General features: G+C 37.9%; 1 protein-coding gene across 16 annotated transcripts in view; it reads right to left on the reverse strand.

Annotated features, from left to right (window-relative positions):
* The window catches only part of MANBA (mannosidase beta), a 51150-nt gene that overhangs the window by 1101 nt on the left and 25406 nt on the right, over positions 1–24643 (reverse strand). For 8 of the 16 annotated variants that reach the window (XM_085547157.1, XM_085547153.1, XM_085547156.1 and 5 more), the window contains 10 exons: positions 19745–19896; positions 19393–19510; positions 16482–16568; positions 15253–15420; positions 12631–12849; positions 10824–10988; positions 9307–9451; positions 3939–4081; positions 2649–2906; positions 34–442 (listed from right to left, as the gene is read on the reverse strand). In XM_085547157.1, coding sequence (XP_085403283.1) covers positions 218–442; positions 2649–2906; positions 3939–4081; positions 9307–9451; positions 10824–10988; positions 12631–12849; positions 15253–15420; positions 16482–16568; positions 19393–19510; positions 19745–19896 — 1680 coding nt within the window. In that variant the 3' untranslated portion in view covers positions 34–217. Of the gene's footprint in view, positions 1–33; positions 443–2648; positions 2907–3938; positions 4202–9306; positions 9452–10823; positions 10989–12630; positions 12850–15252; positions 15421–16481; positions 16569–19392; positions 19511–19744; positions 19897–23738; positions 23758–24643 lie in introns of those variants that run through there. The other 8 variants (XR_004307055.2, XR_014945955.1, XM_085547163.1 and 5 more) reach the window with 6 other exon arrangements.

Raw genomic sequence — 24643 nt, forward strand, 5'->3', positions numbered from 1 at the left:
TTGTAATTCTCCAATCACCTGAGAAAGCCTTACTTTCAATGCATCAGACATATTAAAAGCAAGCTGTGTTGTTGGTATCTTTTACATTGAACCAGCAGTTAAAATTCACACATCACAGAACAAAACATTCAGTCATCTCATCTCGCAGGTCACCTCAACTACAGTCAAATTCTTCTGAGATTTTCCTCTCCCTGTCTTGTCATCTGGAACAAAATCATCAGGCAACGTCCATCAAAGAAGTCAAGGTGAACGACTTTTCTAGTTCTTCAACACTGGTAGGCTCCCAAGGATAAAAAATAACCACTTTCTTCTTTTCCATCATGAGGAAACCGTTATCACTAAACCTGCCCTTTATGCTCCCTACATCCAGAGTAACAAATGGAGCAATTGCAGTAGTCTGCAAATCAAATATATAGACATCATCTTGTTGGGATACAGTGGCCTGGAAGAAAAAAAAAGAAAGAAAAATGAAAAACATACTTACTAAGAACAGCCAGTTACACTCAAACTGTGAAGAAGTTGTGATTAAAACAGACTGAAAAAACGCATTTGATTAAAGTTATTTTCCTGTTCTACTAATGAAATGCATTCTGGAACTAAAAGGTCAAATACATAACAACCATGCAAAAACTGCAAATGCCGATTATAGCTTTTCTTCAGAATAACACAGACTGTGACAAATGCTAAGGAGTGTTTTCAATTTACTATCTTCTTTTGAAAATTACCAAATAAACAGTAATATGATCGATACTCAGAACCCGTATCCTAATCTTACTGTGATGATTTTCTGTGGAGTTCCCCCTTTTCCTACGTACTTTGCATATAACCACAAATTTATGCTCTAAAGTAGCTGGTTTTTCTGATTACATCAGTATTAGAAACACATAGATGCAAAAGATGGTAAAGCAACACAAAAGGTCACCTCTTCTATAGGAATAGGGCAGTGAAGCCCTTATGCTACATTGCAAAGGCAGCTATGTTGTGAAATATCAGAACAAGGCCTAATATGAAGTTCTATCAGTAGTTAATCTCTTAGGCTTAAAAGCACAACCAGGATGTATTTTCATGGAGCGGTCTCCACTCCCTGTCAAGAAACGTTGTGCTACATCGCTTTTAAATACCAAGATGTAGAGAGCAAACAATGCAAAAAATACATCCTGCTTAAAAGAAAACAACTCAATTTTTGAGAAAAAGTACATGTGGTTTGTATTTTGTGCCTACGGAAGAAACAGTAAACAACACTATGAAGGGTAGCACTTGGATTAGCAATATATTTGAAAGTCCAGTTGGATTATTAGTAACTATGTATAGAAGCACCACCTTATGAAACAGAAATACTTTTTAAATCACAGCTGCATATGTTCTTAAAATAACTACTCCGCATTTATCCGTGCTAGCTATCCCGACTGGCTGCTCCTGCAGAGACAACACAACCATGGGAAAAAGGCATGAAATTTCCCCAGCAGTGCTCCAGTTGCAGAGCTTTTATTATTGGTGATGTCATCCTCAAAACAAACAAAAAAAAAAAAAACAAAAAACAAAGAAACAAACAAACCCCAAACCAACAGAAAACCCAGCATGACTCAAACTGCAGATAGTGCCACCAGCTGAAAAAAATAAATAAATAACAGGCTGGTTTCTTTCCTTTGTATACTCAGAATGCAGGCCCTGCTGCCATCAAAGAGATAAGAGGGGAAAACCTATCCTATTTTCTCTTTGTAAAGCAATTATGCTGGTCTAGATTTAAAGAGATTAAAGACCTCTATTCTCCCCTTGTTTAGTTTAGCACTAAAGAGAAAGGCTGCAGCCTGGAAGCCACATGTGAGAACACACGGGTCCCCTTTCAGCCACTCTGCTGACTAAGAATTTTGCAGTACGATTTACATACTAAAAAGTGAAGCTTATCCAAATGTGTGTGTGTGCAAGAGTACGTACACACAGAGAGAGCAAGCCTGCATATACTTTCATAGAAGTAAGTTTGCAAGGAACAGGAGAAATGCAGGGAAAAGCAGTAAATGGAGTAAGCAAACATCATGGAAAATTTCAATGCTTTTTTGTCTGTTCAGAAGACTGCCACACCTTACAGATATTATGAAACAACCACTGTTAGGCAAATCTTATCCCCATGTCAGGAGGGCAGGGATTTGCAGAACAAGGAAATGAGTATGCAATATTGCATATTAGCAATGTTACACTGACGTAAAAAAGCTCGAGCACTGCAAGAAGAAATACTGTTGACACTAATGTACTCCACACTCAACCTTGACCTAGTACCAACCTACATTGATGTTTTCAAGCCAAAAAACACTTTGCCACAATGCTATGTGCTGTCTGGAGACAAGAAGAATGAAGGGAGCAATGCTACAGCAGTAATGTGAAAGACAGACAAAACAAATGAAATGGGGACTTCATTATTTAAAAAACAAAACAAAAAGAACCAACAACAAACACACACACAGAGAAACAGTGTTACTCAGATACAGATAGTGGTGACAGAAAAAAAACACGTGATTTTAACTCCTCTGCATAGAAGCTAAATTACTGCAGCTAAGGAGACAGAGCACTGAGTGGAAGCAGAAACTAAAAGAGGTAAACAACTCAAAATACTTGGATCAGCAAAACCAAAACAGGAATTTAACATGGCTTACACTAAGTTGTGTCTTTTCCAATCCTACAGCGTCCTTCAGGGATGAAAGGAAATGATGATTTATTGGACTCTGGATTCCATCTTCTCCCACAAGGTAAAAAGAAACAACACAGCTTTTCCTGGTACAATTTCTGCATCTTTCCAGCAAGGCATTTATGGGCTCCTTGTAGATGGAAAAAGCACTTTGTGCTTTAACAGTCACACCATCTTTGGCAAGTGTGCATACTGGCTCCAGAGAACTCCAGGAATTCACAATGACCTGTTCAAACACCACAAAGCTTAGCACAAGAAAAGTTACATCTGCAAAAACAACCCATCATCCTAGATTTCCTGGTACTCATTGGAAGAGATATTCTTCTGACAGTATCAGATGATTTCCACCTCTAATAGGAAGAAACTCTACAAGAAAAGATTTAAACAATCAATATTGAATAATAATACCATTACATAACCTAACAGACATGTATGTTGCAGTCAGTCTGTCTGGATCTGTTACTCTTCTCACCTTAAAAGTTTGTTATGTTGGTGTTTTAAACCTCTAGGCTCCCTGAGAGGAAAAGGTTGCTAGTTTCTGTCAGGGGTGTGCTGGAAAATGGAGTTATTAAGTGACTAATTTGTTGGCTTCTTTCTTTCATTCAAGTTCCTCTACCTGATTTGAAAAGGCAAATAAATGGATTTCCTAAAGTTGCTCAGAGTTATCTGACATAACTCATCTTCGGCTCTAACTGAGCTCTGGCCACACAAATGTTCTCCCAGCAAACAGCATCCCTATAGTCTTCCCATGTTGCCCGATCTTGGTTCCAGCAGCCATACACCTTCTATTTCTAGAACTTTTCTAAGTTATAGAAGATCCTTGTTCAGCCAAGCCAGGCTTCTGCCCCACCTGCTTGATGTCAAGCAGTTTGGAATTGCCTGTTCCTGTGCTCACAGAAGGTGATACTTAAGAAGTGACCATCACTGACGGAGTCCAATGGCTTCAAAAGTCATCTCCCAGGATACTATTAGGCAGCCTGAAATCAGTTCTCCCCATATCCAGGGTGGAGGTTTTAGAAGTAGTTCTCCTAAAGCCAAAGATTTTAAATTCAGTTACTTCACACTCACTATTAATTCATGGCCACCAATTGCCACTTCAACTATGAGACCTTCTTTGTTCACAAGTAAATTGCATCCTGTTGAGTAAGGGAATGGACTTATAGAAGTTCATCTATATGAAGGTGCGTTCGTTCCTGTATTCAGTAGCTGACATTCTCTAGCAAGAGACATTGAGAGTAAGTGAAGGGGTGTCACTTACCTTTAAAGTCAGCTTGTGGTCTGTGTGAAAGTCTGAGACACCATAGATGTGCAACACACCGTTATCTTCATAGGCCACAGGCAGCAGTGGGGCAAAGAAGTTTTGGGCAAAATAATGGAGCAGTTTCCACTTTCCACCATACTCTGGGAAAGGGTTAATAGGGAGAAAGATTCAGAAAAAAAACAACTTCACCCTGGCACACAATACCTTCTTTTGCTATCTGGTGCTGCTGTAGCAGCATAACGTCCCCTCCAGTTTTCACCCTATCAGGTAAAGAGGACAACAAAAGTTAATCTGGTTTCCTTCCAGGCATGGCTCTCCTCTGGAATGAATTTGATGCTCTTTAAACATTTTTCCTGAGCTTTTCCAAAAAGTCAAAATTTTTTAAAAAAGTTTTAGTCCTACCATTGATTCTCTGTCATTCAATTAAGGAAAGCTCAAACACGAGAGACCTTAACAGAACTGACATAGCATAGTACATGTTAAGCAAGTAGCTACACCTTCTGTGTTGTTGAGAATACATGCAAAGACACAGGCATTAGTGGCATTGCCACCAACACCCAACATAGTAAGGAGACAGACACAGCAGTCTGCCTAATCTCCCTCTCCCCTTTCTCTCAGTTCTCCTTTCAGTTCTTCCTTAGAAGGCCAGAAGCAATGAAGCCCAAGAACTCAAACTAAGGACAGCTCCAAGTTTGGCAAAATGAATTTGACAAGGTCTAGAAATAAAGCTCAGTGTATGGGATTTACTGAAGACATGCTGGAGATAAGTCAGTTTGCTTCACCTGTTTAGAGGAAAACTATAACTCATTACTTCTAATATTTTGACAGTCTGTCATTAACAGAGAAAAAATGATAAACTCTGTCTCCTCTCCAAAGAGAGTAACTTTGCCAGATGAAACACTGCCACACAAACATTTTGAAACATTTCTTTCTCTGTTTATTTTCTACCTTGCATCTTCTGTCAGCATTCTCATTCTCTTTGCTCAACTGTTTTTGAAATAGCACTAAAAACAGCAAGTCAGATGCATTTTTTCATTCAAAAAAAAACTTAGAAATCTTTTTTTTTTTTTCCTGGTTGTTTTATATGGTAGATTTGAAGCTCAGGGATGCTGAAAAATTATTCCCAGTAACACCCCAGTGTTTTTTGCTTGTGAACACCTCATAATTAAGAACTTCATATCCAGAGCAATGTAGGTCCAGAAAGGGTGTGTCTGGTGTGTCTGTGGCTTTCATAGGCAGACCTGAACATGTTCAGCCTGCACTCCACACACACATGAATGAGCTCCTTGGAGAACAAAGTGCATTAGCTCCAGCTCAGTACCCTGCATATCACCTTGTTTTAAACAAGCTCACAATCAGCTTAGATGGGTGAACAGACAAGAAAACTTGAATCTGCCTGGAAAAGTCATATAAAATTGTTATAAGATCAGACTGTTGCCAACAAAACAACAATGGCATTCATGTTAATTGTATTCAGGCAAACTGAAGAGACAAAGCCTGAAAAATTATATTAGGAGAGGCTGTACAGTTTCTTCAAAACAGGCAGTTTACTGCACCGATGAACATAGTGAGCATATTGATGCCACTCAGCACATGAACAAAGCCATGTTGTTTCACTCCCAGAACAGCTCCTGGTAGAAAGCATTGCTGGTCTGAAGTGCAATTCCTCCAAATCAAATTATTTCTGTGGGCCATAAAGCATGGACAGATTAGAGGTTTGGTCTGGGAATGGCTTACCTAAAACACACCAAAATAGGCCAGTATCTTATTTGAAAAATAATAGCAGCCACCCTTGTATGAAAAACGAACAATGTACCCTAGCCCAGGCTCTGGGAGGGTCTGAAATCTTGGAAGCCTTCAGGACTGCCACAAGACTTTAAGGAATTTCAAATGTTGTGCAACAGATGCTTTTCTCTGTAGGCCTCAGACAGAGCCCTCCATGAGCACAGACAATATGCCCAAAATGGGCTGAGGTTTCCAGTGCCAGCTGACTTGAGCTTTTTCCTTCAGTTTAATTTACATGATGAAAATCTAGACTTCTGCTGTCTTAAGTACAACAACAAACAACGTAATTGAAGTAAAGCAGTTTCTGTAAGTTAGCATATTATAAATTCCTATTTATCCTCTATTGGGCCTGACCCTCCATTTCCCCTGTGCCTTCATTCCTGACTGATTTTCTTTATGCAACCACACTACAAAAGCTACTGAAAGGAAAAACAGGTTTTCTACCTAGTCAGTAAATACAGAGATCCTCAGATAACTGGTACTGTGGAGAAAACAATACAGAGTAAACTTGGCATTATGCCTTTGCAGGGAGAAAACAACCAAGCAAACAAGAAAAAATAAAAAGAAATCTACAATCAGCAAACAGCAGCAAATAAGCCAAACACTTAAAAAAATTTACCGTATCAAAACTCATTCTAGGGCTCAACTACTATAGCTATTGTTTTAATGTGTTTGCAAACCTGAGATTAGCTTTTTAAGGTTGATATATGCTTTCCCAAAAAAGCCTACAGCCACTTGATGAACAAAGCTACACTGCTGGAGCATGTTCACACAGAAAGAGACTTTCAAAGGTAACTTTTCCAGCAGTAGAATCTTGGTAATACTATCGTCAAAGTAACTTCACACAGTACAGAAACTCACTGATAGAAAAGTGCATTTTTCAGCTCATCACAGAGTCACATTTATTGATTTAAAAATTAGGCAAGCTGCATATGAAATACTCCTCCTGCTCCAAAAATAAATGGCAGAAATCTGGACATCAAATAGCTATCCTGAGATATTTCTGGGTCTAAACCTTCCTGTTACAGGTATGCCTAACAAAGGCAACAACCCAAAGTTAGCTAAATCAGCCCTGGAGTGGCTTTCCTTCTCCTTCTCCCCCAACAATTAAATGGGTTCTAGAAGAAAACCAAGTTTCCCATTTTTTTTCCAGATAATAACACAGGTCTGCACTTTTTGTCAAACTGAACTCCAGTAAAGGAAACCAAAATTAGGTTTGCAAAGAGATGTCACCAACCTTTCTGGCTGTTCCCAGAAATTTTTTACACTCATTGCAGGACTGAGAACAAGGTGCAAACAAACAAAACCCAGCTGTAGTATAACCTCTTAAATTCTGAACAGTTGACAGAAATACTGCACTGTTTGCATTTTATTCCTACTAAACATTAAGAAGGTGATGTGAAAGGCGATATCTGCTCCCCGTTTCATGAGGAAACATTTCCGCTTGGTACAGGAAATTATACAACCACTTCCATGGGACTCTGTGAAGTAGCAGATTTAAATAAGAGGAATTCGGTGACACCACTGTGCCAAGATGCAGAAACATGTTTTTGAAGTGCAAATAAAACTAATTTATCTGAAGTTTTGCATAATTTCAGCTATTAGCATTTCAAAAAATCCCTCTACTACACTGCTTAATTAAATGAATATTAAACCTTTCCTCATTCCACTGAGGAAACAGAACAAAACAAAGGGACAGCTGCTTCTCTGCTAAGCTTCTTTTCTGTAAGCTAACTTCAACAACACATGAATAATTCAAGTATTTGATGTATTTTCTACAATGACATCAGCTCCTACTTGAGAATACATATTTATGGTCTTCACAATCACTTCATCTATCAAAACACCTCTGTCTTTACAAAAATACATTTTTTCAAGCATCTTTCTTTATTCTGAGCCACTGAAAGTCTAATTAGTCATTGCTAGAGTCACAAAAATGAGCATTATGATATTCTTTCCTCATATAAGTCCAGAAAGAAGACTTCTATAGTCGGACCCCTGTAAATAAAATAGTTTTCTTCTTCTACTGCTTTGTTTTTCACTGTTGGTGGCTGTTCCGTACTAGATGAATATATAAAAAGTGAGAGGTACAAACAACTCCCAGAGGACTAAAAGTAAGACAGGGGAGGTGGGGTAAGCCAAGTTTCTGAAACAAGGCCAAATGGCATTATTTTTTTTTTCTAAGGACAGATCAAGAACATCACATTACCTCCTGGCTTTTTCTAGTCCATTCATATTTCACCACACACAAAATTCTTAAGGAAATATTTTCAGAAACAGAGTATTTGACAAATAACTAAGACTAGAATAAAAAATAAAATAAAATTGAAGTCCTGTTTTACTGTCATTGAACAGCATCTCCATTTCAAAATAATTTCCAGACAAAACATTCAGAATATGAAACACAGCCACTTCTCTCCTACCACACATTCCTTCCCTATTTCTTACTGCCTAATTGAGTTACCTTTTCATATGCCTCCTTACTCCACTCCTATGTTCTAAAAAGAATATGTATATCATATCATGTGTAGTCCAGCTAAATAGCATATTAACTGAATGATTAAGTCGCAAAGTGTGATTCAACTCACCTGACATTAAGTTAGAAACCAAACCACAACTAGTGGTTTGGGTCTTTTCCTACGAAGAACTTCCACAGAGCTATGCGCTGGGTGAGAGATGTCATATGAAGTACTATGAAAAGCAAAATAATTCATTCCACTTATGGGACAGCGGAGGACACAATAACCATCTCTTCCAACTGACTACAGAAGAAATCTAGATGCCTAACTGCTAGATAGTATGTCCAGTCTTTCTAAGGACAGGATCATGGTTCCATAGGTTTTTGACAATGCACTAGTGCCTACTGAAGGGACCTGTTCTCATTGTTTTACCACAGGAGGAAGGGAGAATAAAATCACCAAATTACAACTGTACAAAGCATAATTTTATATATAGGTGTTCCTTCTTACTCTTCCCTATTCTGCTCAGTCTATTCTCACACAAGGTGAGTGGGTGCACCTTTGTACAGCTGAGTCAACCAGAATAATCAGGGATTTCCAGGCCCTTCTGGAAACAGAACTTCTCATAAATTTCCAAGAGGAAAAAAAAAACCAACAAAAACAAAAAAACTCATACATTTGTTTGGAAAGTGAGGTTGTACCCCTAGTGTTAACTATCACTGTTTCCTAGTAGACAGCTTTATCAGTCTTCAATGATTTCCTTATTTCTTTAGGAGAAGTGTGAAAAGCATGTTTTAAGAATTAGGAGTTGCATATGATTTTAAATTCTCTAAACCAAACCTTTCCAGAACATGGCTATAAGTTGGTGGCTACTAAATCTGAACGTCCGCAGCAAAACTTCCATAATAAAGAATTGCTTCTTTCCTTATCCTCTCTGGTAGACTTGCAGGATGATTCTATAAAATACTCTTCTAGAAAGCACTTCTAAAGGATGGACGGAAACAAAGTGTGCAAAGTCAGCCAAGAGAGACCGCAGAACCTTACTTCTTATTCTGATATTTCCTTGGTTGAGGAAATCAAGGACTGGTTCGTATGTTTTATCAGATTGTTGCAAAACTTACCCAAGGAAGACCATGAAGGGGCCTGCCAGATGTCATTGAGTTGCCAATACAGAGCTCCCATTGTGTGCCCTTCTCCCTTGATTATTTCACTTCGACTAGAACGATAAAATTCAGTTTCTGTCTTTACGCATTGAGCCTGCATCACCTTGTGTCAAATACATTAAAAAAAAGTTATTCTATTGTACTTTACTTTCAAAATATGTATAACACAGACTTCACAGCAAGAGCACATACCTTCAGACACAAATACCCTTTATACATTCAACACTGTGCACCCAAAGAGCAATCTTTTCTCACCTGCATTCACATTTTTCCCAACTTTTCCATCTGATCTTTAAAGAACACTTTCCATAACCATGCATTAGCCAGGTTCTCAATAGAAGTTAAATAACCAGTTATTTTCATCACAAAGAGTATTAGCTAGGATGGGGATTTATTAAAGAAGTCACAAAATGAAGGAAAAAGTTACCTTTGAGCTGTCCTAAAGAATAAAGATTATCCTTCTAGTTAACTATGAGAGCCAGCTTTATTCTCATCGTTGTTTTTTGCAATTCTGGTGTTCTAAAATTGCTTAACTTGTTCATAAAGCCTCTATAGACTTCACCCTGCAGAAACTCATATGGCTTTCTGAGTCAGGACCTCACTGTGAAAGTTTTACCCCTGCTTTCACTTTCACAGCATCATCTATCCTTGTTCTCTTGTCATCGGTGCTTAAAGTTCACCAGCTGTTTCGGTTTTATATAAAACTTGCTGACAGCAGCTCTCAAACATCAAAAACTTTGTCAAATCTGGTTATTCCCATCAAGAGCATTTCTGAAATTCTTGGAACACAACAAAAAAGTAACAGCACCTCAGACTTGCTTAATATTATCATCTATAAGTCACATAGAAATTGCAAGGAAAAAAAGCAAGTGTGAGGCAAAAACTACTTCAGAGGAAAAGCAAAACACAACCTATTAATTTGAACAACAACAAAATAATAAAAATAGTTCAGACCACAACAAAATAAAAGCTACTGATGATCTCACAGACAACTACAGCCTCTACAAATAATTTTGTTTCAAAAGCTAATGTATTCCTTATGGCAAAAATAGAAGCAATATGCCTCCATGGGCCACATGAAAAGCAAAATGTACTTTATCTAAAACAGGGACTAGCACAGCAGTCCCAGGAAGTCTACCATGTAAGACCAGTATGTCTGCATCCCAGCCAGCACTGTAAGTGTGCAATGCAGGGGACAGAGATCAAGATAGCACACACAGCTAACTTTCTCCTGACTAAGCCAGCTTCTGCAAAATTCTCCAAGTATACCAGTTCTTCTTTGTTGAAACTGCATTCTCTACAGCAATTGATAGACAAGCCTGTTCCAATTCATACAGGACTCTCCAGTACTCCAGTACAGAAATTGTTTCTGTATGATTGAACATTAACTAACAGATTAGGTCCAGTTTCAACTACTAATAGTAACTATTTGAATGAATACGAACAGCTACTCATACTGAAGATATCACTGTTACCTGAGTGAGGTAAATCATATCTTTGAACTTTTTTATGGGATCTGTAGTCTGGGGAAGCTTGAAATGATACCCAATCTGTTGAAGCATCTGATCATTGCCATTTTCATGGTGCTGTCGATGGAGAGAGAAATTGCTTGTGTATGACCAGTCCTCCCTGGAGGAAACCTGTTAAAAACATAAGTTAAATGTCTGAATGATGATTGACAGGTTATTCAGGAAAAGGTATTTATGACAGTCCTCTGGCACCACTCAAAACCATTAAAGTAGGCAACATATTTTTACAGCACCTCATGCAGTCAAGCAAGATGTTTTAGTCAGTACCTCTGTTTGCTTGTACTCTTTGTACGAACACCTGAAAATAGAAAGTGCTTTTGAACCTGCTCAAAAGGCTCAGTAGCATTACAGTTATTTGTCCTATGACTGAGTGTGACCACATGACCTCAACGGTTAATTTGGGCTCACGGTAAATGAGAAACACTTTATGGAGATGAAAGAACATACTCTAGTCAAATAGACATAGGCATAAAGATGTGCATTTTGTATGTTCGAAAGTAAGAAGCCATATTCCTTCCAGGCTAATAAATATCAAAAGCTAACAGGGCTATAAATTCTAGTAACATACATTCAAAACCTGCTACAATAATCTGCCTCTGGAAACAAATTAACATGAAACAGTTGTTTGTTCTTTTTTTCGACTTAGGACAACAATACATTATAGCTCACACAGCTACTTCTGTTAAGCTTTCATCATAATTACAATCTCTGTAACGTTTTATTTAAATTTGTTCTACTGTAGGTCAGATTGAAAATTTTTCCTTTTTGTTAATTTGGATGATGATACTGATTATGTCTCAGATAATATACTTAACCCAGCAAACTGAAAGGAACATTTTGGACTCCTTTCAGATGCATGCATATCAACATGATATTCATCTCTGAACAAATGGACAGACAAACAGGATGATGCATCTCTTCTTGAACTAGAAAAATCAACCAGTACATAGTATCTTGACTTGATAGGAGACCAAAATCAAACCTTCTCCAGTATTTTTTTTCTTTATGCATTGAATATAAGCAAACAAATAGGTAAAAGCAATTAGAACTAATAAATGTTAGAATTCAGCACAAATCAGCACTGGTTGTGGGTTTTGTATTCCTAAATAAACCTCCGACACAGCCACAGAAACACACTAGGTAATCGTTACTGAGCTAAACATTAAAAAGAACTAATATTAAAATTAGAAGTCACTTAACATTCTCCCATCAATCAAGCACAGCCACCTGATGTTTCACTATAACGTGTGATAATATTGCTTATCTTTTATAGATCACATGCAAGGGAAGAAGGTCCTGTAAGACAAGTCCACTTGGAATTAAGCTAGCAGCCAGGGTTGGGCAGCAACCTAACATTTAAATCTATACAAGATTCTTGAGCTGTTTAAATGGAGGAAAGTACCAGTTAATGGTTTCAAATAGAAAATAATTTTTACAACTCAGTTAATTAGAAAAATATTCAAGACCATTCCCGAGTGTTTCTATTATGGCAGTCCTAATAAACATCCCTAATTGCACTAAACTTGGTTTCTCTTGCAACAAGAAAGCCAATTTTTCAACCACTGAGGAAGGATACAGTCCAGTTTCCTCCCCTCCCTCCACAACACTACACACTTCCATCCCACCTGTCACATACCACACCTCACACTATCCTAGCTTCAGTCTCGATGCTCTGGTTTGTTTTTGAAAGAGATTCACTACCCTCACTAAATGAGAGCAGAGAGAACAATAAGGTTCAGAAGATCAGCCTTACCTTTTCCAGCGTACTGAAAGATGGCCAGGATTGAAATCCATATTCTGAAGCAAAACGAGTTCTAGGATACATTAACCAGTTCCAGCAGTCACTGCTGTAGTCATAAAAGTGAGTGTCACCATAATGTGTGTCATAAGGATTCTTAGAGAGCCAGCCCTCTTTAATGGACTCCAAACCATTGGTAGGACTGGATACAACAAAAGGACGACTTCTATCTTCCTGTGATTAGGAAAAAAAACAAAAAACCACAAAACATCAGCACTACTCCTCATAAAATGATTGGCTTTGATATATGAATATCTGGAATGTATTTTGAAAAGGAAGACGGCAAAGAAGAACATGCTTTTTTCCAAATTTCTGAGTCACCATTTAGGAAACAGTCCTCTTTGCGACAGTCATCATGTTTACTAGCTTAATTAGCTTCTTATTCCTTTTCCTGGAAGACAGTTAGGCATGATATTGCTTGCTCTGCTGTTCTAAGGGATTCTTTTCCTCACATCAAGAGATTTGCTATCTTCATATACTTCTAAATACTTAATGAAAGCTATTTAAAAGTGTGTCTCATGAAAAATAAACCTAAAGTACATTAATATTTGAGTACTGTGACCTCTTTATGTAAAATCATTGCTTTTCTCATGCTTTTGGAGCAATACCATGATGATTTTTTCCACTTTGTTATTAAGAAATAAACTAAATTTAGCCTCAACAAAACCAAGGTATTCTGCTACCAATGACTGCACAGTAGCATTGCAGGTTAGTCGCTGTGGCTGACTCAGCACATCAAAGTAGATGAGACTATACCAGGGGTTACACTTAAGACTGTTCAGAGCAGCATTTATTTATAATCTCGGCAGATTTAGTGCACAACATCTTTTATCAGTACTCTACAAAGTACTGAAGGAATTGTTCTGCAGGTATAATTTGTCACTCTACTTGTAAGACAGAGGGCTGAATTACCACAGTCACAAGTTACAGCAATTGTCTCCAATACAGACACTTTGATATGTGTTTCGTTTTAAGAAAGAATAGATCCATCCCTCTCCAATATTTTGGACATGAGTAATTAACAATCAACTGAAGTACAATTTGTTACGGGATACCCTAAATTCCCCAACGGCTTTAGCTCATACTTAGAAGTCTTTCAAGTGATAGAGTCCTGTTCTGTCAGCAGTTGCAGATTTCCTCAGCTGGTTTATATTACCATAGAATTGTTTGAGTTGGAAGGAACTCTTTAAGATCATCTAGTCCAGCTCCTCTGCAATGAACAGGTTCATTGCTCAGAACCTGGTCCAGCCTGGCCTTGAATATCTCCAGGGACAGGGTTTCTGCCACATCTCTGCGTAACCTGTTTCAGTGCCTCACCACCTTTACTTTTTCCTTTCATCCAACCTAAACCTTTAAGTTAGAAACCATTTTTTCTTGTCCTGTCACTACAGGTCCTGCTCAAGAGTCTGTCGCCTTCTTTCTTGTAGCTCCCCTCTAAATACCAAAAGGCCATGACCAGGTCTCCCTGGAGACTTTTCCAGGCTGATCAGCCCCAGCTCTTGTAGATCATTTTCATAGTGGAGGCGTATTGTACAGAATCTGAAATCATTTAACTAGTACAGTTCCTTCTGACACTCAAAATATTTAATCTATGGGTTCAAAATAAAGGAGTGCCCTGGCTTGACAGAAATAACACACAAGTAAACTGTAACAAAAAACATTACCAAGCCAGAATACCTCACTTTGTGGTACACACTCTGGCCATCCAAGCCATGCAGCCAATGATAGAAGCACCACAGCACTGCTGCACTGACCCCTAAGCTCAAAAAAAATAAGAAATACAGACACCCATATTTCTGCTTAACATGTTGATTGTAAGACACCATTAACATTTAGAATATGTAACATCTCAAGAACAGATCCTTTTTTGCAAGTTCTTTCACTCCTATGCCCCATTTTCACTATTTCCCTTTTTCTCCACCTTTCAAGTAGAAAGATACTATGAATCAGAGTACAACTACTTTGACAACGTCAGTGGCCTCTAGTAACAAGCAATAACATCACTGTCACGTACATACTGATTGCCTAGCTTAGTGCAAGGAAAAATTTAGATCAAGAAGCCTCATAACATCAAATATACTTCATCCTGGAAACAAAAGAGGTTAGACTAGTATTATTCTACCTTGAAGTCAGTAACATCATGCTGGAAAGGAAATTGATCATCTTGGTTAATTAATGGGCAAGTTGATTTTTCTCCACTGCAAGTGAAGGCATTTGTGGAGTGCACTGAATGACAAAGAAAAAGGAGGCAGGACTGTCTACATTTTCAGGTCATCCTTACATATCACAGGGCATTAAAGACAAAAGCAATTTCTTGGCTCGTTTTGAGGAAGCATTGAGTTTAAAGAGTAACTTACACAAGCTTGGAAAGTGCAGTTCCTCACCAGCTTGCTAATTTTCATTTTCAAATATTATTTAAAAAACAAGAACAAAAACAGAAACAAACAAACAAACAAAAAAAAAAAACACCAAAAAAAAGACCACAGAAATCCCAAGTTGCTCAAATTGCAAACATTAAAACATCTCGCCAAGCCATATCACCCCACTTTTTTTTTTTTTTTTTTTTAAATCACTTACAGCAAGAACTATTTCTCTGATGTTCTTCACATAAAGCATCACATAATCTTTGATATAGACTTCTCTGTCAGCATGTGGTATGGAGAACCAGTTGCTTGCAATTGCTGCTTCATTTTCATTGTTACCACTCCACAGGACAACTGATGGATGGGATTTTAACCGCCTTATCTGAAAGAGAATTCATTTTCAGAAGTCAAACAAAATTATTTATCTTAAAAATAACAGTATTAGTAATCTATTTGTTACTATTTTAATTACAAGTTCACATGCATATTACATATGCTGTGTCTACAAGTCCCATGTTTTTATCCAGTCTGTCCACTTTTCCGCCAGCTCCAGATCAGGCCCAAACTTCTATATACTTAATATCCTGGCACACATCTACTATACACACACATAGCTCTATCCCCATCCATTCAGCCACATACAAAGGGTAAATTCTGTACTATGACAAGTCAATATCACTAGAGCTCACTCTAAACATCCTCGAGAGCAGTTTGGACATGAGGAAGGCCAATACCTCTGCCTCGCTACTATAAGCAAGTTAAAGAGCATGGTTACATTTCATGTCTGCTACTTAAACGTACACTAACAAATACTTTCAAATAATTTCTGGGAAGATACATAGGTCCCTCTGAAAGTAATGCCTCCTGTTTACTTTCACTGAAAATAAAACAGATATAAAGAACTCATACCATTTAATAGAGCAAATTCTCAGCCGCAAAACACTTTTTCAACAGAACCACTACCAGTTGCTATGCATTTTCCCTAGTAATGAATAAGAACTTGTGTGCTGCATTTGTAAAAACCTGCAAGGCCACCTGGAACATGACTTGTCTTTCACACTGCTGTCACCATTGCTGAAACACACCACCCACCACCTCACTGTACTCTCATCCACTGCTTGGCCTCCATAAATATTCAACAAGAATCAGTCAACGTTACCAAGTATAATTTTTTCTACATGGAGGAATTCAATGACACACCTTTGCTTTATACACACTTCCGTGTCAGGTGCCATACTGCCCCTCTGCTGCCATCTGTTACTCAGCAACAATGAGTAACAGAGTATGGGCAGGAAGGCTGCATCTCTACTACCATTCCACTAACATCCACTTCTGATGACATGGGCCAATATAATAAGAAGGCATTACCTTTGGAGCAGCCCTCATAAATTGTTCTCTCAGTCAATACTAGACTATGAGAAACAGATCACATGGACAAAATACCTGATGAGAAACTTCTGCTCTCACTGATTCCAGGTAATCCTGGTCTGTTGGATACAGTGCACAAGCAAACATAAAATCCTGCCAAATCTATGAGAAATAGGAAAAAAAAATACAAAAATAAAAAAAGTTAGTAAATGATTTTCCATGTTTGAAAAACAGACGCTTACTGGGATGCACAATACTTTACCAAGACAGAAGTTATTTATCTCAAAGAGAATTAAACTGAAACATTGTATCTGTTGTTCTTGGAAAGCATCACCAAAACAATCACAACTCCATCATACTCAAATGTGGTTTTCTTCAATATAATGAGTAATAAAACATTCACCCTTAGAAAGTAGATCCTGACAGCCTTCACTGATAAGTACAGTATTTCTCAATAAGATGGATTTCAATAGGTTTCAGTGGAATAATTAGAATCCATGCACTGTTCAGCTATGAATATGAGGGAGTTTCCAGCTGAACAGAGCAATTTTAAACTCAGTGCTTTGCATGTGTAACACCAAATCCCCATCCCTTATGAAAAGAAGAAAGTAATTCTTCTGATGCAGTATCAAGTACATTTAACAGGTCTTCAAGTACATTTCTTAACAAAATGCTTCCACAGACTGATCTTAAAAAGTGCAAATTATGCTCAGTGAGGCAGAAACAAAAGATCTAGTTTAAGAGCATGGTGATCTTTCCCTTTAAAGATCAAGCAGATATCACTAAAGAATGAAATCCTTCATTTGTAACTTAGAGAAGAATTACAAAAAAAAATTGAAAGGAAGAAACGCAGTGAGATGGGTAGGATTTCTTGTTCTACCTGTCCTGTATTTTTTTTTTTAAGTGCCATAAATTAGACTCCTGATAATCTATCTCAAATGGAAAGCTCGAAGGAGCATCTTAGTACAGTGAGTCCTTTCCAACAGGCTATACTTTTCTGAACACCATTCTACATAAATAATGGGGAGAACCAGCTCAACTTCTCACTAAATTGTTTTCCTTGCAATGACATATTTTCACATTACTTTTCCCTTATTTTCCACAAAAAAATATGTGTGTGATAGATCTATAAATAACTGTTCCAGTCTAACACTCTAAGAAAAAGCAAGGCTATTGCTGAAGAACTACTTGGAATATTTCAGTGATTGTGGAGCCAAAGTTCTCTGTACCAAATTTACTCCCTCTTGCTGTTTCCTTCAGTGAGCTATCACTGTTTCTCCTTAAACACAGTTTGACTCTAATGCTCTTTTAAGCCTCTGCAAGACCAATAGAAGGAATAAAACTAAAGCTCCCCAGCATCACCCTGCACCAGAACAAGGGTCTGATTTTCTGTACCTATTTTCTGTTCTCAGTGCTAAATAAGATCTACAGCTTGCATTGAGCATTACCCAGGCACAAATCTATATGGCCTACTTAGATTTTTAGCATCAAAAAGGAAAGAACTGCAAGTGCTCAGATGCCTTGAAAATCAGGACATGCATTCAGAAATCTAAAATAGTTTTTTTTTTTTCTTTTTTTGCCAATCACATAAAGCAGAAGGCAGTAAGGTATCAGTTCTCTGCTCTTTTATGCTGCAAAGACCAAACACACTTCTTGGGATTTTAATACCTGATACAACTCAGTCTTCACTCATCTAGTCCCTATTTCGTCAAAGCTTATTAACACGTGTCTCCAAACTCATATAATCAAAAGATACTCATCTAAAATTATCAGTGTTTACAGCAGGTGTTCCCTTACAGCTATATTTATACTCAATTATACTTTGTTCAAAAGGGCCCCCTGGATAAAGTCTACCATTCAGGCCAAATGAAACTTAAAAAAGAAAATGGAATAAAAGAAGAAAAAAAAAAAAAGAAAGAAAGAAAGAAAACACACAAAAAAAAACCCAAAAACAAATCTTCATTCATTTCCCCAGCAGGGAAAAACATGACAACTTTCTTTGATGTTTTGATTTTGAATACTCAGAAGTAATAAGCACAGAAGTCAAACAGATTAGGCCTTACATCCTCACAATGATCAGACTCCAAGGCCTCTGCTCTCAATCCTAGTGCATATATTTTTCAGCAGAGCTATTCTCACATGAGTTAGTCCCTAATCACAGCTACAGGGGCTCACAGCACAGCAGTGGCAGAAAAACTACTACTTGACTTTGTGAATAACCCCCCTGTCATGCAGTACTTGTTTCACAACTATTTGACCAACTGTTGCAAGTCCCTGTTGATGCCCACTCCAGAACTATAACCCACAGTAGTTTTTATACAGTGCGTATCAACACAGCATAAATATCTACTTTCCACATTAAGTATCACTAACACTAGCTTCTCAGATGCTCATTTCTTCCTCCCATTCCTTTCCAAGAGAACAGAAAATGCAGAACAGGAAGAAGTTGGAGAGCCGGGGTCTGAATAGAAGACAGAGAGTTCAAGGCACAAACCTCTAGCTCAGATTCTGGGGAACATAAGAGCAGAAAAAAATAGACAGCAAGGAGAAAAGGAAGACCAAAGTGAGACTCTGGGCAGAGAAGGGTGGAGTGAAAAATGAAGACCTCAGATTTGTAGCCTTAATTGGAAGAGAAAATACAAGCCAATGTAATCACTCCAAAATATCACTTCCAGTTTCAACAGACAGCCCCAGTAATGAGCAACAATTAAAGTTAAAAAGATATATATTTACAAAAATATATTATATATATATATATATATATATATATATATATATATATATATATATATGTAAGTTGCATATATCCATATATACGCATAGAAGGTTGAGACAACTTCTCATATTGGTACTCCACCATGTATCCTTTGGAAAGATGGTTAGAACTTATGTATTAAATTCTCTTATTTGGCTCATTTACAGTAGACTTTTATTTATAAGTTCTTGTTTCCAAGTACACAGTCTGTATTATTATTATTTTTTTTACCATTATTCCCAGTTCATCGCAAATATCGTAGAAATCATCCTGCTCATATATTCCTCCTCCCCAGATCCTAAGTGCATTCATGTTAGCATCTGCTGCAGACTTCAAGAGTTGCCATAATCTGTCAAATGCAATAAGAAGATGTACACAACTTCCACTGATATTTCTAAGGTTAAGTTGCAAAAAGTCTCAAACATTCATCTCTAGAAAGCAACATAGTAATTCAGATAGAATCCAGTATATATAGAATCCAGACTCCTTGAAAGGAGTCTACCAACACCAGTGCCAATATTTGATGGTGAAACATGAGGTAAAGGTGATCCTTTCTCCTAAGAAAATATCAAATGTGGCTTACGTGTCATAGGTCACTCTATCCTGGAAAGAATCTGCTGGAATCCAGTTCGAGCCCTTCATGAAAATGGGTTGGCCGTTGATTCTGAAGTAAAAACTCAGACCTGGAGACCCAGGAATAGGCTCCTGAACAAGTTCAACTGTCCGAAAATAGGCCTGTGAAGACATAAAACATAGGTATAAAGCAGACAAAAACTAAAATAAATCAAAACTATAAGGCAAATGATTCAACTGAACATTAACTGAAAAGTTACCAAGAAGTCAGAAGACCCATCCTCATCTCTTATGGTACTTTTCAAGCAGAAATCAAAAGTGTTTTAAAAAAATGTTTTTGAAGTGTTTGCACATGTATGCATAAGACAGATGCATGTTTGCCTGATGCAAAATTCAGTTAAAATTCTATTTAGGAATCACTGAGGGGAATGCAGTGACTGCATTAGATTAGACACACTAATCTGAAATTCTCTCTTTATGGGAGAAGATTGCAGAAGCTCTGCTGCATGTCCCTAAACATTTAGCTTCAGGTTCATCCAGTAAAAGCAAAACCATATTCTGTTGTTGCCTTGAAATGATATCTCCTAAAAGATACACATTCAAATAAAAATGCTGGTTTGTTAGTGAAGATCTCTCTGGCCTTAAGAGCTGTATTTGAACAGTATGCTCACTAATCAGGTTTCACAGAGATCAATTCAGCAAAACAGTCACCAATTCTGTGTCAAGTATTGAAGTCCATTCCAGATACAAGCACATATTCAAGCAGATGTCAAACTACCTTCCACAGCTGCTCTTCCAGCCTAGTATCTGGTATCATGCACTGCAAACAAGGGGGGGGGGGGGGGGGGGCGGGAGAAAAAATCCCCCCCTAACTGCAGGTAGAAGAAAACTTCCCAACAAACCATTCTGGGTGTTTGATGGGACTTCATTTCAGTTAAAGTGACAGTGCTGTTCTGGAGAGGTATCTCAATCACCACAACACACAGATAATACCATGAAGCAGTACCAGGTGGAGCACAGTAACATCTTGTACTGAACCCTTATTTTGCAGAAGTGTCTTCCCCACCAATTGCACTTGGGTCCTGCACAGCTAGAAATGTTACAGAACACACTTCTTTCAGAAAGACTTTCTACTGCTTTTTCCCCTCACTACCTTCTTCCACTTTAACTTATCTGGATCAGAAAGAAACTTCTTTTTCCTTCTGGAACCTGTTGCTCATTATCACTGGGAGAAAGTTGGGAAACTGAATAAAGTGAATGAAAACAAACAGAAAATTTCAGCCAACGCACACTAAGCAAAAGTTTTTGAACCAGAGGGCAGGAAAGAGTTTTTGTCTGGGCTACCTCTAAGCTAGCAACCACTTCTTCCTCAAACGACTATTTACAAGCTGACCTTTTGAAAACATATAGCAGAGTACAAACTGTTCTCTCTCTGCTTTAAGATACAGTTGGGACTGTATCTGTCTGTCAACCTTGGCTAAATTTAACCTAATTAAGAGTAACTGATATATCTATCTTTAAAATGCAATGTAATGCTTTATTTCACACACCAAACATTTCCATATTCAACTGGGATATAATTAATCCCACTGTTTGACTGTGATTATCAAATTTTCAACTTACCATTGATTGTGAAGAGAGACAGAGAAAATTATTTCCAGTGGCAGAAAAGACAAGTAAAAAAAAAAAAAAAAAAAGAAAAAAAAAACCATGCTTTTTTTCCTTCCTCCTTAATGCTTGTTAGTCAACTGAACAATGATTAATTAAATCCCTGGGCAGATGCAATGCAAACTATGTGCATTAGTGGGCACCACAGATCATTCACCTCAAACTCAATCCCTCTGAACTGTAACAATGAACAAAACATACAAATTAAGGGAGGAAAAAATAAAACAGAACGTACCTCAGTTCCTATAGCATTGTACAGTGTTGCCCTAGGGGTGACAGTAGTTAAAAGCAAAAGGACCTCAGCAGTGAGACTACTGTAAAGGATCAACACTGAAGGAATTCCCAGTGACAGAAAAAAAACTTAGAAAAATAATACAACTGAGAAGACGCTTCTGATTCTGAGGCCAATATTTCTGTGCTCACAGAAATGCTCAGGCAGTGTCCAACGTCTTTCTACTGCAATTTTGTTGTACATTAGGCCAGATGAAAATAGACCAGTGGGATGAACTTTGCTTTAGGACAGGAATCTTGCACCCATTCATACAACTTTGCATAGATATTCTATGATGAGAAGTTGAGTTTAAAAAGAAATAGTAATCATACAATTCTCACCATCTAACTGCTGAAGGCTACAAAAAATGAAAAAAAAAAATCAACCCACAACCCACATCATGAGTACTACACTAACTAAAGAGTTCTGACCTTCCTTTAGTGAACTAAATTACTTTGAGAAAAACTCGTTAGTCTCCAGTGCAATTCTTTTTTTGTGGCATAAAATGGAGTAAGATTTATAGACGTGTATTTGGGAGGTCCTCTTAATGGTTGTCATCAGGCAGGTTGGGGCTGTCTCAGAGTGCAGTTGTAGTGGAGTATTTATATTCCTAACAGAAGTAATGTGATGCTGCTTTATTTGTCCTCAAGTGGAACTCATGCAACCGGCCAAATCAGAGGCGACTTGTGAGACTCAAACACCCACTCAGGACCTCCCACACAGCATGAGCACAGAGAAAAGCTCCTCAGCCCCATCTCACATTTCCGAGATCCCAGGGTTTGATGACTTTGTGCTCCCAAACCATTGCTCTCCAGAGAACCATCTGGTAACACAGCACCTATTTCCATTCCTACTGCAGCTTTCTTCTGCCAAGCAAAGTAAAAGAAAGGCAGAGGGGAACTGCCAGGATCTGGCATTCTTGATTATAAATCTCCATGGCTCTGACCATGGCAACTTTGCAATGTACATGACACAACATATCTTGCTCTCCAAGGACCAATATTTCTCCCAGACTTGGAGCACGGAGAAGGGGCTTTCTAGCCAGCAAGAAACAAATACTCAACAATTAAGAAGCAGATATGTGTATCTTTGAGTCATATACAAAGGCTCTGTACCCAATGGCTGTGGAAACCGTTCGGCATTCTTTGATTTAGCACTAAAAAAAGCAACATGGACAAAGATGTCCAGAGCTGAAATAAGATCACAGAATGCCCTAGTGATCTAACTAACTAGCATGCAGCATGAAACGTGTGTGTCAGATGGAGAAGTTTTGGAAGTCATGTTAAAAGGCCTGGGGGAGAACAGGGTGTAGAGGAAAGGAAGGACCAGTGGTTGGAGGAGAAGATCCAAATACTAGAATAGTATTGTGAAAAAATAAAATGTATTGTTGAAGAAATAAGCATACAGAAAGATGGGGAAACTGATTCCAAAATCAAATAAATGCCTCAAAAGACGGTGAAAGAGATACTAAGTCACTTTTCTTCTTGCCGTGCCTACATCAGGGAATTTATCAATAGCAAATGAAACTCGACCTCTCAAGAAAATCCATGTCATTCTAGGGTAATTTCTGCCTATGACTTTGCTTTATATTATCCTGAGAAACAAGCTCCAACACAGAGTATTTAAACAGAAAACCAAAACCTAAACAGAAACCCACCTCATCCTGGATGTTGGCTCTATTCTATTTTGTTTTTTTTCTGCTCTCAATGGCAGCATATGGATACTTCCTCAAGTCAAAGAGGCTCCCAGCAGAACGGGCTAGAGCTCCAAAGCTCTCTGCAAGCACAAACTGGGAGGCTACCCAGAGGATTTCCCAAAGGATTAGCTAATGATTTGGAGACTACTCTAGTATGTATTAAAAAAAAAACAGAGAGGAACCCCTGCTAAAGACAGCTGGATCTGACATAAGATTCAAAGGTATGGAGATACTCTGAACTCATGCAGAGACATAGTGTTTGAAAAATGTTTCACATCTATTAGTTGCTTTTGTGTTTGTTAATATATATATATATATATATATATATATATATATACACACATACACACACACACACACACAGCTCACCAGAACACACCACTGGGTTCACAGCAAAATCCTTGTGGGAACTCTCAGAAATGCTTGTTGCTGAGCTACCCAGAGTTCTTAGTAAGCCATACAAGCATTGCTATTCAGTTCTGCTGACACGAGGGCAAATTGTGCTGCATATGGAGCCTTCATCCACGTGTACAGCTGAGGGCAGGGACGTGTCAAAATCCAAGACAGAGACTCAGAGAATGCATGAAGGACAACAACACTTTGCACTATGAATCTATAAAGTCTTCATACGTGGTTAATTTATAACATCAGCAATGTGGTGCATTTGCTCTTTTCTGACTTTCCTTTTGAGGGGAAAAAAAATTAAAAAAAAAGGCTTCCAAGTGTCTTCTGTAGACCATGAAACCCCTGTGACTGTATGCCACAGGGCTCTATGAAATATCCTGATGGAATTACCCAAACTGAAACAATTAATTTCCCTGTGAGGAAACATGTACAGCTTTTACACAGTAATAATGCGTTTGTTTTTAAATACAGGCTTTTAGACCTATTTCCTACTTATTTTCCCAAGCACAATATACACTGTGGTTATTTAGTATGGTTTTTCTCAATTTTTTTTCAAGATTTATCACCAATAATAGCAAAGAACTATTCCTAGGACTTCACAATCAAACTTGCTACTAGCCCTATAAAGACTGCAACTCCAGAAGCTCCTGCTTTTCATAAGGTTTCCTATGTGAACAAACATTACAGCAAATAACAGTTCTGGATGCCTGGTGACCAGATTCGATTTTAGTGAAGCAATATACCTCAGAATCACCTCATGCATGTGCTTATGTGCTGTTTCCACATTTTTGTTTTTCTAAAGGATAGTGGGAAATTACCTCTTTTGGGCTTATTAGTAACGACAATCAGATAATTATACAGCCAGTACA

This window comes from Coturnix japonica, chromosome 4 (assembly GCF_054131305.1).
Source record: "Coturnix japonica strain WE chromosome 4, WE-NBRP24, whole genome shotgun sequence".
Classification (NCBI taxonomy): Eukaryota; Metazoa; Chordata; class Aves; order Galliformes; family Phasianidae; genus Coturnix; species Coturnix japonica.